This window comes from Bubalus bubalis, chromosome 1, assembly GCF_019923935.1.
Source record: "Bubalus bubalis isolate 160015118507 breed Murrah chromosome 1, NDDB_SH_1, whole genome shotgun sequence".
NCBI lineage: Eukaryota > Metazoa > Chordata > Mammalia > Artiodactyla > Bovidae > Bubalus > Bubalus bubalis.
Window position 1 is genome coordinate 29,359,789 of NC_059157.1, and position 14,284 is coordinate 29,374,072.

General features: G+C 39.9%; 1 protein-coding gene across 3 annotated transcripts; it reads right to left on the minus strand.

The window, feature by feature from the left end:
- Nucleotides 1-1,327: 1,327 nt before the first annotated feature.
- On the minus strand, nt 1,328-12,549 carry TLR3 (toll like receptor 3). Of its 3 annotated transcripts, none has more exons than XM_025289865.2 (5): nt 12,189-12,549; nt 9,273-9,724; nt 7,575-7,766; nt 2,849-4,698; nt 1,328-2,079 (listed from the first exon to the last, which is right to left on the minus strand). In XM_025289865.2, the coding sequence occupies exons 1-5, from the start codon at nt 12,217-12,219 to the stop codon at nt 1,851-1,853; spliced, it is 2,754 nt and encodes a 917-aa protein (XP_025145650.2). In that variant the 5' UTR covers nt 12,220-12,549; the 3' UTR covers nt 1,328-1,850.
- Nucleotides 12,550-14,284: the final 1,735 nt, after the last annotated feature.

Below are 14,284 nucleotides of genomic sequence, written 5' to 3' on the forward strand. Positions count from 1 at the left end.
ATGTGAAGAGTTGACTCATTGGAAAAGACTCTGATGCTGGGAGGGATTGGGGGCAGAAGGAGAAGGGGACGACAGAGGATGAGATGGCTGGATGGCATCACTGACTTGATGGACGTGAGTCTGAGTGAACTCCAGGAGTTGGTGATGGACAGGGAGGCCTGGCGTGCTGTGATTCATGGGGTCGCAAAGAGTCGGACATGATTGAGTGACTGAACTGAACTGAACTGATATATATATACACACAGTTAATATGAAATACAGAATATTTAAACCAAATCTCCAAAATGTGACATCTCACATGCTTCCTAAATTCAGCAGATAAATGAGTGCTTCAGATACAGAAAGTATCTCAGCATGATCATTTCAACTCTCCCTTATATTTGAATACCAGAACTATAAAGGTTTAAAAAAGCTATTCATGTCAATTTCCAATAATTAGACCCTTTTTAAATTGTAAAATGAAAGTAAAACAAAACAATCATAAGAGTAACTTGTACACAGGATACTTTTTAAATGGTTATAATAATATAGTCTACATGAATATATTATACCACAATCATCATCACTAATGATATATGAATAGTTCAGTTCAGTTCAGTAGATCAGCTGTGTCCAACTCTTTGCGACCCCATGGATTGCAGTGTGCCAGGCCTCCCTGTCCATCGCCAACTCCCAGAGCTTGCTCAAATTCGTGTCTATTGAGTCGGTGACACCATCCAACCATCTCATCCTCCGTCATCCCCTTCTCCTCCTGCCTTCAATCTTTCCCAGAATCAGGGTCTTTTCAAATGAGTCAGGTAGGAATAGTTAATATTTTGTTAATCACTATAATTTTCAAGATTGGCAGGCAGAAATCCCAGTGGAACCAAGTGAATTAGCCAGGGCCATCTCCTGAGTCTGTGACCAGGGTAAGACAATATTTTGTTTCCACAAAGCCAATCTACTAATTAAACTTTGGGAAGTAAGCCTTCCTGAAACACTTGTAAGCAAAAGAATTGTTTATTCTAATGCCTCAGAAATCCAAATATCAGGAAACATAAGTATTCATTAAAAGATTCATTTTATTAAGTAATCAAAATGAAGAATAAATGTTTTTTGTCCTGAGTATATGGGATTCCCAGGTGGCACAGTAGTAAAGAATCCGCCTGCCAAGTCAGGAGGTACAAGAGACACAGGTTAGCTCCCTGGGTCGGGAAGATCCCCTGGAGAAGGAAATGGCAACTCACTCCAGTATTCTTGCCTGGGAAATCCCATGGACCGAAGCGCCCAGCCACGAGGTCGAAAAGAGTCAGAAACCCAACTCAGCAACTGAGCACACACACATGTGTATACTAAAATGGAATTTAATATTTAATAAAATCAACACTGCAACAGGCACCACTAAAACACAAAGTTTTCAGTTAAAAAAATGCTGTAATTAAACTTTTAGAAATATAGGTGTACATTTTACCCTTTCACAACTGAAATAGCATTGTACCCATTAAAAGTCATATTTTATTCTGAGTGCATCCAGAAAAAAAATGACAAATATATTTATCACAAACCCTCATATACCTCTAACTTTTCTTTAAATTGAGGACTATTTCAAAACTGTTTTCATAGGCCTCAGTAACCTGTGTGTTCATTAGTAAAAGATATTCTTATATGTTTATTTTGGGTCAGATTATGTCAATTGGTAACAAAAGGCCTGAAATAGGGAGACATATTTCCATAGAAGAGACATAGTGGTGATATTCTTACTTATGAATATGAATGAACAGATTTATATTATTGTCAAGGAAAATGTAAATTTACCATGGAACTTTTTTAAATTAGGAAACTTACTCCTTTAATTTAGTCTTTAAATAAATTTAATGTACTGAATTTCTGGACCCAAGTGCTACTTTCAATTTATGATGAAAAGCATTTACCCGTTCTTTCTGAACTGGCCAATTCAAGATGCAATGAGATTTAAACATCCCTCTTCGCAAACAGAGTGCATGGTTCAGTTTATAATCCGGAATCTCCTCAAGAAAGATCAATATAATGGAATCCAGATTTTGTTCAATAGCTTGCTGAACTGCATGGTGAACCTTGAATCTAAGTTAAAAACATTATTAAGTCATATATCAATGCACAGTTTTTAACAGCCCAACGCTCTAAAATCTAACATTCTCCTTGTAATTAACTTTAGTCTTGTCACTAAAACCCAGGTTATGTTTCTTCTTAATTTTATTTTTAAAATACTTTGAGTTGTGAGTAATAACGTTAATAATATTTAAAAGCTCGATTCAGGGGTTTTCCTGGTGGTTCAGGGGCTTCCTTAAGGACTCAGCTGGTAAAGAATCCACCTGTAATATGGGACACCTCGGTTTGATCCCTGGGTTGGGAAGATCCCCTGGAGAAGGGAACGGCTACCCACTCCAGAATTCTGGCCTGGAGAATTCCATGGACTGTAGAGTCCATGGGGTCGCAAATGGTCGGATAGGACTGAGTGACTTTCACTTTCCTTCTGGTGGTTCAGAGGCTTCCCTGGCGGCTCAGTGGTAAAGACGCCACCTGCCAATGCAGTGGACATGGGTTTGATCCCTGGTGGGGGAACTAAAGAGTCGGACACGCCTGAAGTGACTGAGTAAGCACGCACGGGGGAGCTAGGATCCCACTTGCTGTGGAGAAACTAGGCCCACGTGCCGCCAATTGCTGAGCCCATGGGCCACCTAGAGAGCCCATGCACCCCTTTAATGCATGGACAGTCCCGACTGCCGCAACTAAAACTGGACACAGCCAAATCAATAAAAGAAAATTAAAACAAAATAAAAGCTCAGTTTAAAGATAAGAATACATTTCAAATGTCATAGTGTTCACCTACCTTTTGCATAGTGGATCTTTCAATAGATTCTGTGTTATAACGAAAATAATTTTTCTGCTCCTTCTGATGCTGTTCACAATTGCTTCAAGTTCAAGGACACCTGCCTCAAAGTCCCTTTCTTCCAGACAAAATCTGAGAGTATGATCTTCTTCCTCCATTGGGGAGAAGTGCTTCCAGACCCAATCCCTATCTTTGTAGGCATGAATTATATATGCTGCATATTCAAACTGCTCTGCTCTGTCTATTTCTTTGAAACCGAGAACTCGATGCACTGAAACATTCCAATAAAAAGATATCCTCCAGCCTTCAAAATGGATGAGCAGTACAATAAAGATAAAAATCAAAAGGATATTGGTGTTAATCATGAAAAGGAGTTCAAATGGGGCGCTGTCTTTGCAGGGTGATACATCGAAAAGCATTACTGGGAAACCATGGTATTGGGGCGGAGTGTTGCAGAGGTAATGGTTTGACAGTTCAGAGATGTTGGTGTGGGTACTATTAATCCAATTAACAAACCAGGCAATGCTTTCACAGGTACAATCAAATGGATTAAAACGCATATCTAAATAACTCAGGTTCCTGAATGCTGGCCCAAAAACAGTCTTTTGAACAGATGTTATGAGGTTCTTCTGAAGGCTTAATGACTTTAGTGACACTTGATTATCAAAGACAGATTGTGGAAGGATATTTAAATTATTCATTCCTAAATCAATACTCTTCAATTCACGTAAGTCCTTGAAGGCTTCCACTGGGATCTCATCAAAGCCATTAGACCCTAAGTTAAGGATGCGGAGGTGAGAAAGACCCTTCAGAAACTGAACAGGGCCGCCAGGGTTGGCATGCTTCCAGAGCCGAGCTAAGTTGTTATGCTGCAAGTCCAGAATTTCTAGTTTCTCAAGACCCTTCAACAACTCATCATTTACGTTGGCTATGTTGTTGTTGCTTAGATCCAGAATGACCAGATTTGGAAGAGGGCGAAAAGGCGAAGGGGAGCAAGCCACATTTTTCAGGGCCACCCTTCGGAGCATCAGTCTTTGAAGGCTTGGAACTGAGGTGAAAGAGTTGGTGGTCAGCTCTAGGTATTTGTTGTAGGAAAGGTAGATTTCAACAATATTGTCTAGGCCTCTCCATTCCTGGCCTGTGAGTTCTTGCCCAATCTCATTAAGGCCGAGGTCAAGGACCTCCAGGTGCCCCAACCAAGAAAAAGCACCACTCTGAATTTTTGAGATTTTATTTTTGGTTAGGTTGAGTAGGAGCAGAGGAGAACCAGCGAGCGATAGAAATGTCTCATTTGTTAAAGTCCGCAAACTTGAGAAGGAGTTGGAGAGACTTAAAAATTTCAGCCTCACCAATCCCGTGAAAGTATTTCTTTTTATGCCTGGAAAGTTGTTATCTTCCATGTTGAGGTACTCCAAACATTTTAGCCACTGAAAGGAAAAATCGTCAATCTTGGGGAGCGAAGTCAGTGAAATGCTTTGTCTAGTAAAAGACCGTCTCAAGTCCAGGTGTGTCAAGTTGGAAAGCCCATAAAAAGAGCGAGAAGACAAATGCTCTATGTTATTATACTCCAGAGAGAGGTATTCAAGATGTGGAAGCCAGGCAAAGGAGTCATTACCCATCACACGTAAGGAGTTACGGGAAAGGTCCAGCGTGGTGAGATTCGTCTGCTTCAGTCCATCGAAGGTCGTGTGGCTGATTGTGTCCAGCTGGTTGCTGTTCAGGGACAGATTCTCAATGCTTGTGTTTGACAGTTCCAAGCAGAGCTTCTCTGTGAGACTGGGGCTCAGCTTGGCATTGTTCAGAGAGAGGCCAGATAATTTTCCAATGGCATGAAAACACCCAGGAGAGAACTAAGAGTGGGATGGAAGAAGAGGTTAATAGTCAAAACACAGTAGAGTCTGTATGACCCTTGGAAAACAGGCACAGTTCTTTACTCAATTTCCTTTCCTCTCTCACCACCTCCTCCGGGTTTTCACTCTATCCCTTTCTCTCCCAGCTCCTTCCTCTGTGCCTGGGTCACCTGCCTCCTGCTCCAGCCTGTACTTCCATGGTCACTGGCCACTATTCAGCACCACATCTTGGCCTCCATGCCACTTCTTCAGAGGGTCTTCCCTGATCTCCCAGACTAGGTTAAGTGGCATCCCTGGTGGTTCAGACTGTAAAGAATCTGCCTGCCATGTGAGAGACCTGGGTTTGATCTCTGGGTGGGGAAGATCCCCTGGAGAAGAGAATGGCAACCCACTCCAGTATTCCTGGAGAATCCCATGGACAGAGGAGCCTGGTGAGCTACAGTCCAAGGGGTTACAAATAGTTGGACACGACTGAGTGGCTAACACACATACTTAGCACTTTTATTTCACTACACTGAGTATAACTGTAATTAGTAAACTCTTTGCAAAGTAAGCTCTGGGGCAGATGCTGTTTCTGTCTTGGTGATCACTGCTCTCAGTGAACACCCTGGAATGAATGAGCGGACTTTATTACCACCCATTGACCAAAGTGTTCACTGACACGCACTTTCCCTTCTGTGACTCTGAGCTCCAGTGACACTCTCTGTTTTTCCAATAAGTTTTCTCCTGACTATTTCATTATTCTGTTTCCATCTGCCTTCTGCTCTGCCCCCCAGTCCCTCACCGGAAGCCTTGGCTGCCCTGGGACTCAGTGCTGGAACAAGAGGGCAGAAGGCAGGAGAGAAGGAATCCAGAGAGGATAGATCAAGTCTACCGGGAGAGCAAAGAGGCTCTGGTTTCTAACGTGTCACTTCTGTGACCTTAGGGCTAATGGAAGAAATAACAAAGACATCGAAGAAAGTGTGCTTTATCATAAGTGAGTCAAAATACAAAACAGGAAAATGGTTAGATTCAGTTCAGTCGCTCAGTCGTGTCCGACTCGTTGCGACCCAATGAATCGCAGCAGGCCAGGCTTCCCTGTTCATCACCAACTCCTGGAGTCCACCCAAACCCATGTCCATTGAGTCGGTGATGCCATCCAACCATCTCATTCTCTGTAATCCCCCTCTCCTCCTGCCCTCAATCTTTCCCAGCATCAGGGTCTTTAATTAATTAAGGGTCAGATTAATTAAAGTAAATGTATATGATGGGGTTATTTTGCTGTCACTAAAATTAAGTTTTTGAATAACTCTTAATGACATGGAGGATACTCATGACATGATATTAATTTTAAAAGGCAGGATGCACCGTCATCCTCAGAAAAGCAATACAGCACAGCTGGGAAGAGTACATGCCCTGGTCTAACACTTCTAGAAACCCAGCTCAGTCACCAGCCCATCACCTGAGATTCTGGGTAAGTTCCTTAACTTTTCCTCCTCTCAATTTACTCTCTTTTTTTTTAAGTTATTTATTTATTTGGCTGTGCCAGGACTTAGTTTTGGCATGCAAAGTCTTAGTTGCATCATGTGGAATCTAGTTCCTTGACCAAAGATTGAATCTGGGCCCCTTGCATTGAGAGTGTTGCGTCTTAGCCACTGGATCGCCGGGGGAAGTCCCTCAATTTACTCCTGTGTAAAACCACGATAAGCATAAGTTAGTTACAGAACTGTATAAAATTAGGCTGTATTCCTTTGCTAATCACCTGAACTTATCACAACATTGTTAATCGGCTATATCCCAATACAAAATAAAGTTAATAAAAAAAGAACTTGTCACAATGCCTGACACATAAGTACTGTATGAATTTCAGTTGCTGTTGTTATTTCTTTTATTTTGTGGAGAAAAGCTGGATACAAACATATCCAAATTCTAACACTGGTTGCCTTGGATCATGGGGATTTGGATGATTTTTTTCCTTCATTACTTCACATCTTTTACATTTATTTATTTATGTATTTCTACAATAAATGTTCTAAACAAAAAAATGCTGTTCAAAATGAACACGAATAGCTTGAGTAAGATATTTAATTATTATCTCAGGATAATTTCATTCAGAGTCTCTTTTTTTTATCTGAAAATCAATATAGCTTTAAAAAAATTTGATTTTGCTTAGAATTCCTGATACTCTTCTTCTTGGTTTGTAAAGGAATAAAATACAGACATACCTGTATTCAAAAATAATTAGCAAATTGATGGTCATAGACCCAAAAAAAAGGTTAGGTTTACTCCATTATAGGAAGATGTTTGTAAAAATATAATGCAAGGTATCATTTATCGAGAACTTCCTACATGCCAGAAACTGTGCTAAATTCTTCCCCACACAACCCTATGGGGAAGTGTAATTACTATGCCCATTTTAGATATAGGGAACTGAAGCAGACGGAATGTGAATCATTTGCCCAATTACAGAATTGTTAACAGATAAAACCCAGACAGGGAGTCAGCCAACCCAACCCTAAAGTCTCTGCTCTTAACCATCATACTATTATTAACTTTTCCAGGACTTCTGTACAATAGGTAGCATTATTTCCACTTTATAGGCAAGGAAACTAGACTGAGAAAAGTATGTAAGTTCCCCAAGGCCAAAATTCTGGTCTGTAGTGGACTCTCCACTTCTTTTTGACAACACAGCCCCAGAGTCTGGATTCTAATAGCTACCAAACTCACTTTCTTGTGAGGCTGACGTCTATGGCCCAAAGCAGTATGTGTGAAGGATTTCTGGAAAACATGACAAAGGTTATCATCCCTTCCTCATCTCTAGCTTTAGATTCTCATCCATATGAGACAGTTAGGGTCTGCCCACACTGAGAAGTACAACACAAGAATGTTTACTTTACCTCTTTGATTTGATTTGATGACAGCTCTAATCTTTTTAAAGAAGAATTGCCAAGGAAATCAAGTTCTTCTGGTGCTAGTGAAGAAATTTTATTATTTGATAATAGAAGCTCTTGGAGGTTCTCCAGTTGGAGCTGAGTTCCTAATTTAGTAGATGATAAGCCATTATGAGAGAGGTCTAATTTGATTAAATTCTGAGGAGAAAAAAAATATGTATGTAAGTTATAGTCTTGGCATCAAAAATGGTTCTTCTAAATGTACATGAATCTTAGAAATAACTGGACAGCAAAATAGCACATCTCAATTATTCTCTAGAAAACTGACTGTAGGAGTGGTAAGAAATCCTGATTGTTACTGAAAACACCATTGCTACAAAGATGAATTTCTTAATTCAAAGAATTTACTTCTCTTCCAAAATATAAGGACAAGTTTTATTTGTCATGATGTAAAGAATATTCATAATAAGCATTTTACTTATTTATAATAAGCTTTCATTTATGACGTAGGAAACATTCATGTGGCTTATCAAACAAATAGTCATGCATTAGTCTCGAATCTAAACAACAGAAAAAAAGTTGAAGAAACAGCGTCTTAAGAGGCATGAAGAGAACGTTACTGGCCATGAAATTCTAAAAGGATTTTTATATTGAGAAATATTGGTGGTTGTGTAAGTTTTGCATCCTGACTAGTACAGAATACTCATTTTTATTTGTTTTGTCTGTGCTTTGGGATGTTTTACCATTTCGTGCTACTTTTGAATATGTAAACTTCCACTCAGGTAAAATATAAGGAAAAGCTGATACATGTTAGGGCAAAGTCTTACATAATGTCTATTAATAGCATAAGCCTTCAATTTATGTTTTAAAAATAAAAATAACATCTTGCGAGCATTTAACCAGATTTTGAGGTCTTTGAGTCCAAAGACATTTCTTCCACCTCAGGCATGACAAGAAAGCATTTCAAGTCCCCAGCTATCCAATGAATCATTTTATAAATATGTCTAAGCGTATTAAATGTGTTCATTATTCTTGGTACCTAAGGCCAAGGGATGCTCAGTTTTTTTGTTAGCCCACAAAATGAAGAAAACAAAGAGTTCTGAAAATAACCTTGATATAAAAAATCACTTAATAATTGCGTCAGATTTAGCATACATTTTGCATGGATTTACAATTCAAGCAAAGTGTTGACAAGAAAAAGGTGGTAACCATTGGATAAGTAATACTGTAGAAGATTTCATAAATCAAAAGGAGATAATTTTTAGTTGAACAATTTGCTTTATAATGGATCAATTTGTTAACTTTATTTAAATCAGATTTTGGACTTGACACTTTTTCATCCCTGCAGGTACTAAATCAGCAGTACTGAGAGTTTATTTGCCTTTCATCATAGGATATTCTGATTCATCTCTGGTCTCCACATCTTGTATCTAAGTTCTGTTTCAAGTGGAAGGATGCAAGAGAGGAGAGTTCTTTATAATTAAGATTGAAACTGACTTAAGACAGTATTTGCTCTTTTGAAAATATTTCCATTCATAATGGCCATATTTGAGTGTGGGGTACCCCTCTTCCCATTTATGTACATCAGACTTCTCATTCTTCACCTTGATAGCTACAAAGTCTAATGATGCATAAATGACTTGAAAACAATATTTGATAATATATTTTTCATTTCTTACATGAAAATGTTCATTTCCTTCTTACCTTCAGGTTTTTAAAGGGATCATTTTGAATTTTTTGGATTGAGTTGGACATTAGATGGAGTTCAGTCAAATTCATGCAGAAGATAAAGGTTTTATCAGAAAGCTGAGATATCTCGTTGTGTTGGAGGTTCAAAATTTCCAACCAAGGGAGACTTTGACACAGTTCTGGCTCCAGCTTTGAGATGGAGTTAAATCCCCCATCCAAGATAGTAAGTTGGCTGTATCTCGTAAAATTGGCAGGTGGCAATCTTCTGAGTTGATTATGGGTAAGATTCAGCACAGTTATGTTTGTTGGGAGGTCATCAGGTATTTGAGTCAACTTCAGATGACTGCAATCGGCTACTTCATGTCTAACAGTACATTTGTGGGCAGAAGATGTACACAGTATCCAACAGGTCAACAGTCCCGTAAAGAAGTAGATGTGATAAGGCAAAGGCCTGCTCATGATTTTGCCTTATAAAGAAAAACACAGAAATAATGGACAGCATTAATAACATACGCTTTCATATTCATTGGTTTATTCCTTGTAATAATAAGCAACCAAACGTGACTATGTGTCTTCTTGATACTCATAACATTTATGATAAACAAGTATGTTTTATACAAGTAATACATCAAGTGGACTGAATCAGCACAAAAAACTCACAAATGGAACCCACAAACTCTCCCCTTCCCTGGTGACTCAGTGGTGAAGAACCTGCCTCCAATATGAGAGACCTGGGTTTGATTCCTCGGTCGGGAAGATCTCCTGGAGGAGGGCATGGCAACCCACTCCAGTATTCTTGCCTGGAGAATCCCCATGGATAGAGGAGCCTGGAGGGATACAGTCCATGGGGTCACAAGGAGTCGGACACAACTGAGCAGTAAGCACACGGCACAGTTGCAACCTTCCAAGGTGAACCTCTTAACAACTTCTACTTTTAATTCTCATGGTCACTTACACAAACCTGAATGATATGCTTATGTTTCCATTTCTTTATTTCCAGACGTTAAGTAGTTTCTTCCCACACCCCAAAAAATAGGGAACTTAATTATATTCTTTCCTCATCCTCTTCACATTTCTCATTAGTTATTTTTTATTTCATTTAATCTATTGTTACATTTCTCATTTTAAAACCTATTCCTAAAACTCTTCTCCTAGTACCATAAGGGTAGGACCTCTATTTACCAGTTCATAGGCACAGTCCCTGGAGAAGGCAATGGCACCCCACTCCAGCACTCTTGCCTGGAAAATCCCATGGACGGAGGAGCCTGGTAGGCTGCAGTCCATAGGGTCACTAAGAGTCTGACAAGACTCAGCGACTTCACTTTCACTTTTCACTTTCTTGCATTGGAGAAGGAAATGGCGACCCACTCCAGTGTTCTTGCCTGGAGACTCCCAGGGACGGGGGAGCCTGGTGGGCTGCTGTCTATGGGGTTGCACAGAGTCGGACACGACTGAAGCGACTTAGCAGCAGCAGCAGCAGCAGGCACAGCCCCCAAAATACACTCCTCTCCTTGTCTAGGTGACATTTACTGCTTCCAGAAGGGCAACAGCTAGAGATCAGAATTACTGAGAAGGATTAAGCCATTTATAAAACATGTAAGGACTGAAAGACATTCTCAGATCTGAAGATAACACTTCATCTGCTAGAAAAGACTCTCCAAATGCCAGGCAGGGTGAGTGAAAAAGGAAAAATACACATACTCTTATGAAACTTCAGAATTGTCATCACTCACCAAAAACATCCTAAAACTCTCTAAGGAGAACATATATGATCCATTACTTCCACAGGAAAGAGATCCTGATGGCTACAAAGCTTTTCACCAGCAACATAAGTCACTAGAAAACAATAGTGATAAGCTTTCAAAACATTGATGGGGAATAATTTTGAACCTCAAATTTCATGTCAGGCTGAACAATTAAAGATAAGGAGAAAAAGCATTTTGAGATATGCACAGACTCTGTAAGTTTATAACTAAGCAACCTGCAAAAAGGACTTTAATTCTAGAATGTACTTCGGTAAAATAAACAAAAACACAGCGAGAGAATGAGATGAGAGTGAAGAGCTGATGTTTCATGAGATGTAATAGAAACAAAGAAAGGCTGAAAGAGATGAAAAGTAGGTTCACTGAGCCTTGCAATTTTGGAAAACCTAGGATTATACATTTCTTTTTCCAATAATGTTTGGGACAGGGCATCTGGAGCCAGGCTGCTTAATCTTTATTTACAGTTCGGCTTGTAAATTCACAACATTTTCCCCTAAATTTATGCAGACACACACTAACGTGTAATCCTACTTGAAAATTTGGAGCCAACTTCCCCAAACCAGTACTGCCCGAGGCTGACCAACCCACATTTACTCATTTCTGACCTTTCTACACATCTGGACATTGTTCCATGTCTCATCTTCTTCCGTTTTCCTTTTTAGGCCGAAGAAAGCTGTTTGCTTACTCCTAGGAAAGCCTGAATGTTTTCTCATAGTCAGATTCACTATAGAATGTCAGCCCCTATCTCCTCTCCAGCCAACAAAACTGAGAAAAGGAGGTAAGTTCTTTAAAGCTCAGAAGGCTTTGTGTCTTTAAGAAAAGATATGATTTTTTGTTTGTTTGTTTTAAGAAGGCGGTTGCAAAATGATTTCTATCAGTTCCTCAGTGTGCCTTCCCACTACAGAACATCACAAAGAAAAAGAACACCACACAAAATGTTTCATGTTAATTAGAAATTGCTGCTGTCACTTGTCCTCTTACCATACACTTCTCCCCACTCCTTCACCCTCTCCCCTTTCCTCTGTTCTCCTTGTTGAATGCTTCTAACCCATTTCAAGCACTAGATCAAATGAAGACCAAAGAATGTTCAAACTAACGTAATTCTAGCTTTGCCCAACACGAGAGCTCCTATCCCAATAAGAAATGTAAAAAATGTACCTTCACTTACTGTGACGACAGCTGACCGTTCCTTTTTTCATTAGTCCAAATCCAGTTCGTTTTCATCTGGGGAATGTGCTGCAATTTTGAAAGTGAAACTAAAGTTAAAAAAAAAAAAGACAGCTTTTCTACTCGGTACATTCAAAAGAAAAACATCATAGTCTCAGAAGTGTTTTATACTGCTTCTTAAAAATGTCTTCTTTTTCCTTTTTCATGCACGGTCCCTTTGGTTTTATTAAAAGGATCACAGACACAGTGACAGAGAATGTTGAAAGGATTAAGACTTCACTCTTTGATATGAGCAGAGCTAATATTCTAGAGGTTGATGAATATCTGACTGAGAGTGAATTCCTCTATTTTTTTTTTTTTTTTCAAACTGAAGTCTGATGCATGGCTGTCAGGAATCTAGTAGAATGTGATTAGAGGAACAGAAAAAAACCTCAGTCCCTAATTAAAGCTAAGTACTTTCACTTCTCTGATCTCACTTTATCTTTTCAGCAACCTTGGAAGGCAAATAATGTAGAAATTAACCTTTTGATGAAAGAGACCAAGTTTCACAGTAGAGGAAAACCTGGCTTTGGCAAAGCTACGAGCTGGTCCTAACTCATTCTGTTCCACTTTACATGGTCAGACTCTGTTAGGGAACAAACAGACACATCCAGAGAAAATTCAGATTCACTATTTAGTTATCAATTAGCTTTACTGACTTCAACTAGTGTAAGGAATATGCTTGTCAAAAAAAATGAACACATTTTTTTCCTTGTTAATGTAACATGATATGATTAATTTTTTTTTAATTACTCATTTTTTTTTAGAGTTGGGAGGTAAGTTTGCTTGGGGGTAAAATGAGAAATGCAACCCAGGAGATAGCATTTTAGATAGCTCTGAGAAACTATTCAGAGGAGGCAAGAGGAGGAACTAGGATATATTGGAGTTTTCCAACCAAGTGCAGGTAGTCAGGAGTATCAATTCAATCACTAATTAAAGAAACCAGACTTCCTGGTTTCTCAGGACTTCCCTGGTGGCTCAGATGGTAAAGAATCCACTTGCAGTGCAGGAGACCCCTGGGTTGGGAAGATCCCCTGGAGAAGGGAATGGCAACCCACTCCAGTATTCTTGCCTGGAGAACTCCATGGGAGAGGAGCCTGGTGGGCTACAGTCCATGGGGTCACAAAGAGTCAGACAAGACTGAGTGTCTAACACTTTTCAAGGAATTTAGCACCTTTTTATGTATAGGAAGATACAAGAGTCTGGTTCCACTGAAATCATTCTTTTGATGTACACCTTAGCTATCTGGGGCCAGAATCCTATGTTTTCACATCAGTTTCCTCAGGGCTCACCGTGGGGAGTGGCTACAGTCCGATGGCTGCTACATGGCAGGTATTCTTTCCTTCCTGAGTTCCTTCAGGGCTGAACAACTCAGGTTGGAGGGCTGCAATCGCTGATAACTGACATCCTTGTTTACTGATACGGCAGGAAATTTTCCATTTCTCACTATCATGTTATGTAGTAAAATATAACAATCGGCAGGAACTGTAGAGATCACTGAATCCAGCTTCTTTGTTAGAGAAAGGAGGAAAATGAAACACAGCGAGAAGAGGGCTTTGCCTGAGGACATACTGCAAGCTGCTGCAATGCTTTATACAAACAAGGGAAGAAAAGAGCCTGGAACAGGTGAAACCTGTCACTAGCTTGACTTGACTGCAAAAATGAGAGCAAGAAATACATTTGTTTCAGATGCAAAATGCCCTTTCCTGGGCCCCAGCATTGGGCTTACCACCTTGTGGCTACATTTTTGTGAGCTTCTGTTGTCACATCTATGCTGTAATAGCATAAGCAGGTAACTGTCCTGAGTAAACGATTTATCCACTACATCTACGCATTGGGATGTGCAGTAAAACATTCCCAGTATTCAGAAGGTGTCTCCTCTGTGAGCCCCCAAAGGCAGGGCAGGATGTGCTTGTGTGTGACTCTCGGTCATTCTTCCATGGTAGGTTAACACTGCTGACTCCAACGGACCAGGCTGCCCTTCAGTATTCAGACCCTTGAGTGGTCTCCCCATTGACCCTGGATTTGACCACATGACTAGCTTTGGCCAACGGGATA

What these genes read in the sequence shown, in the direction of transcription:
- TLR3 (XM_025289865.2), bottom strand. Translation starts at nt 12,219, where the DNA reads ATGAAAAAAGGAACGGTCAGCTGTCGTCACA. An exon ending in AACGGTCAGCTGTCGTCACA is followed by an intron (nt 9,725 to 12,188) that starts GTAAGTGAAGGT and finishes TTTCTTTATAAG; the next exon opens with GCAAAATCATGAGCAGGCCT. An exon ending in AAAGATCCACTATGCAAAAG is followed by an intron (nt 2,080 to 2,848) that starts GTAGGTGAACAC and finishes TTTTTAACTTAG; the next exon opens with ATTCAAGGTTCACCATGCAG.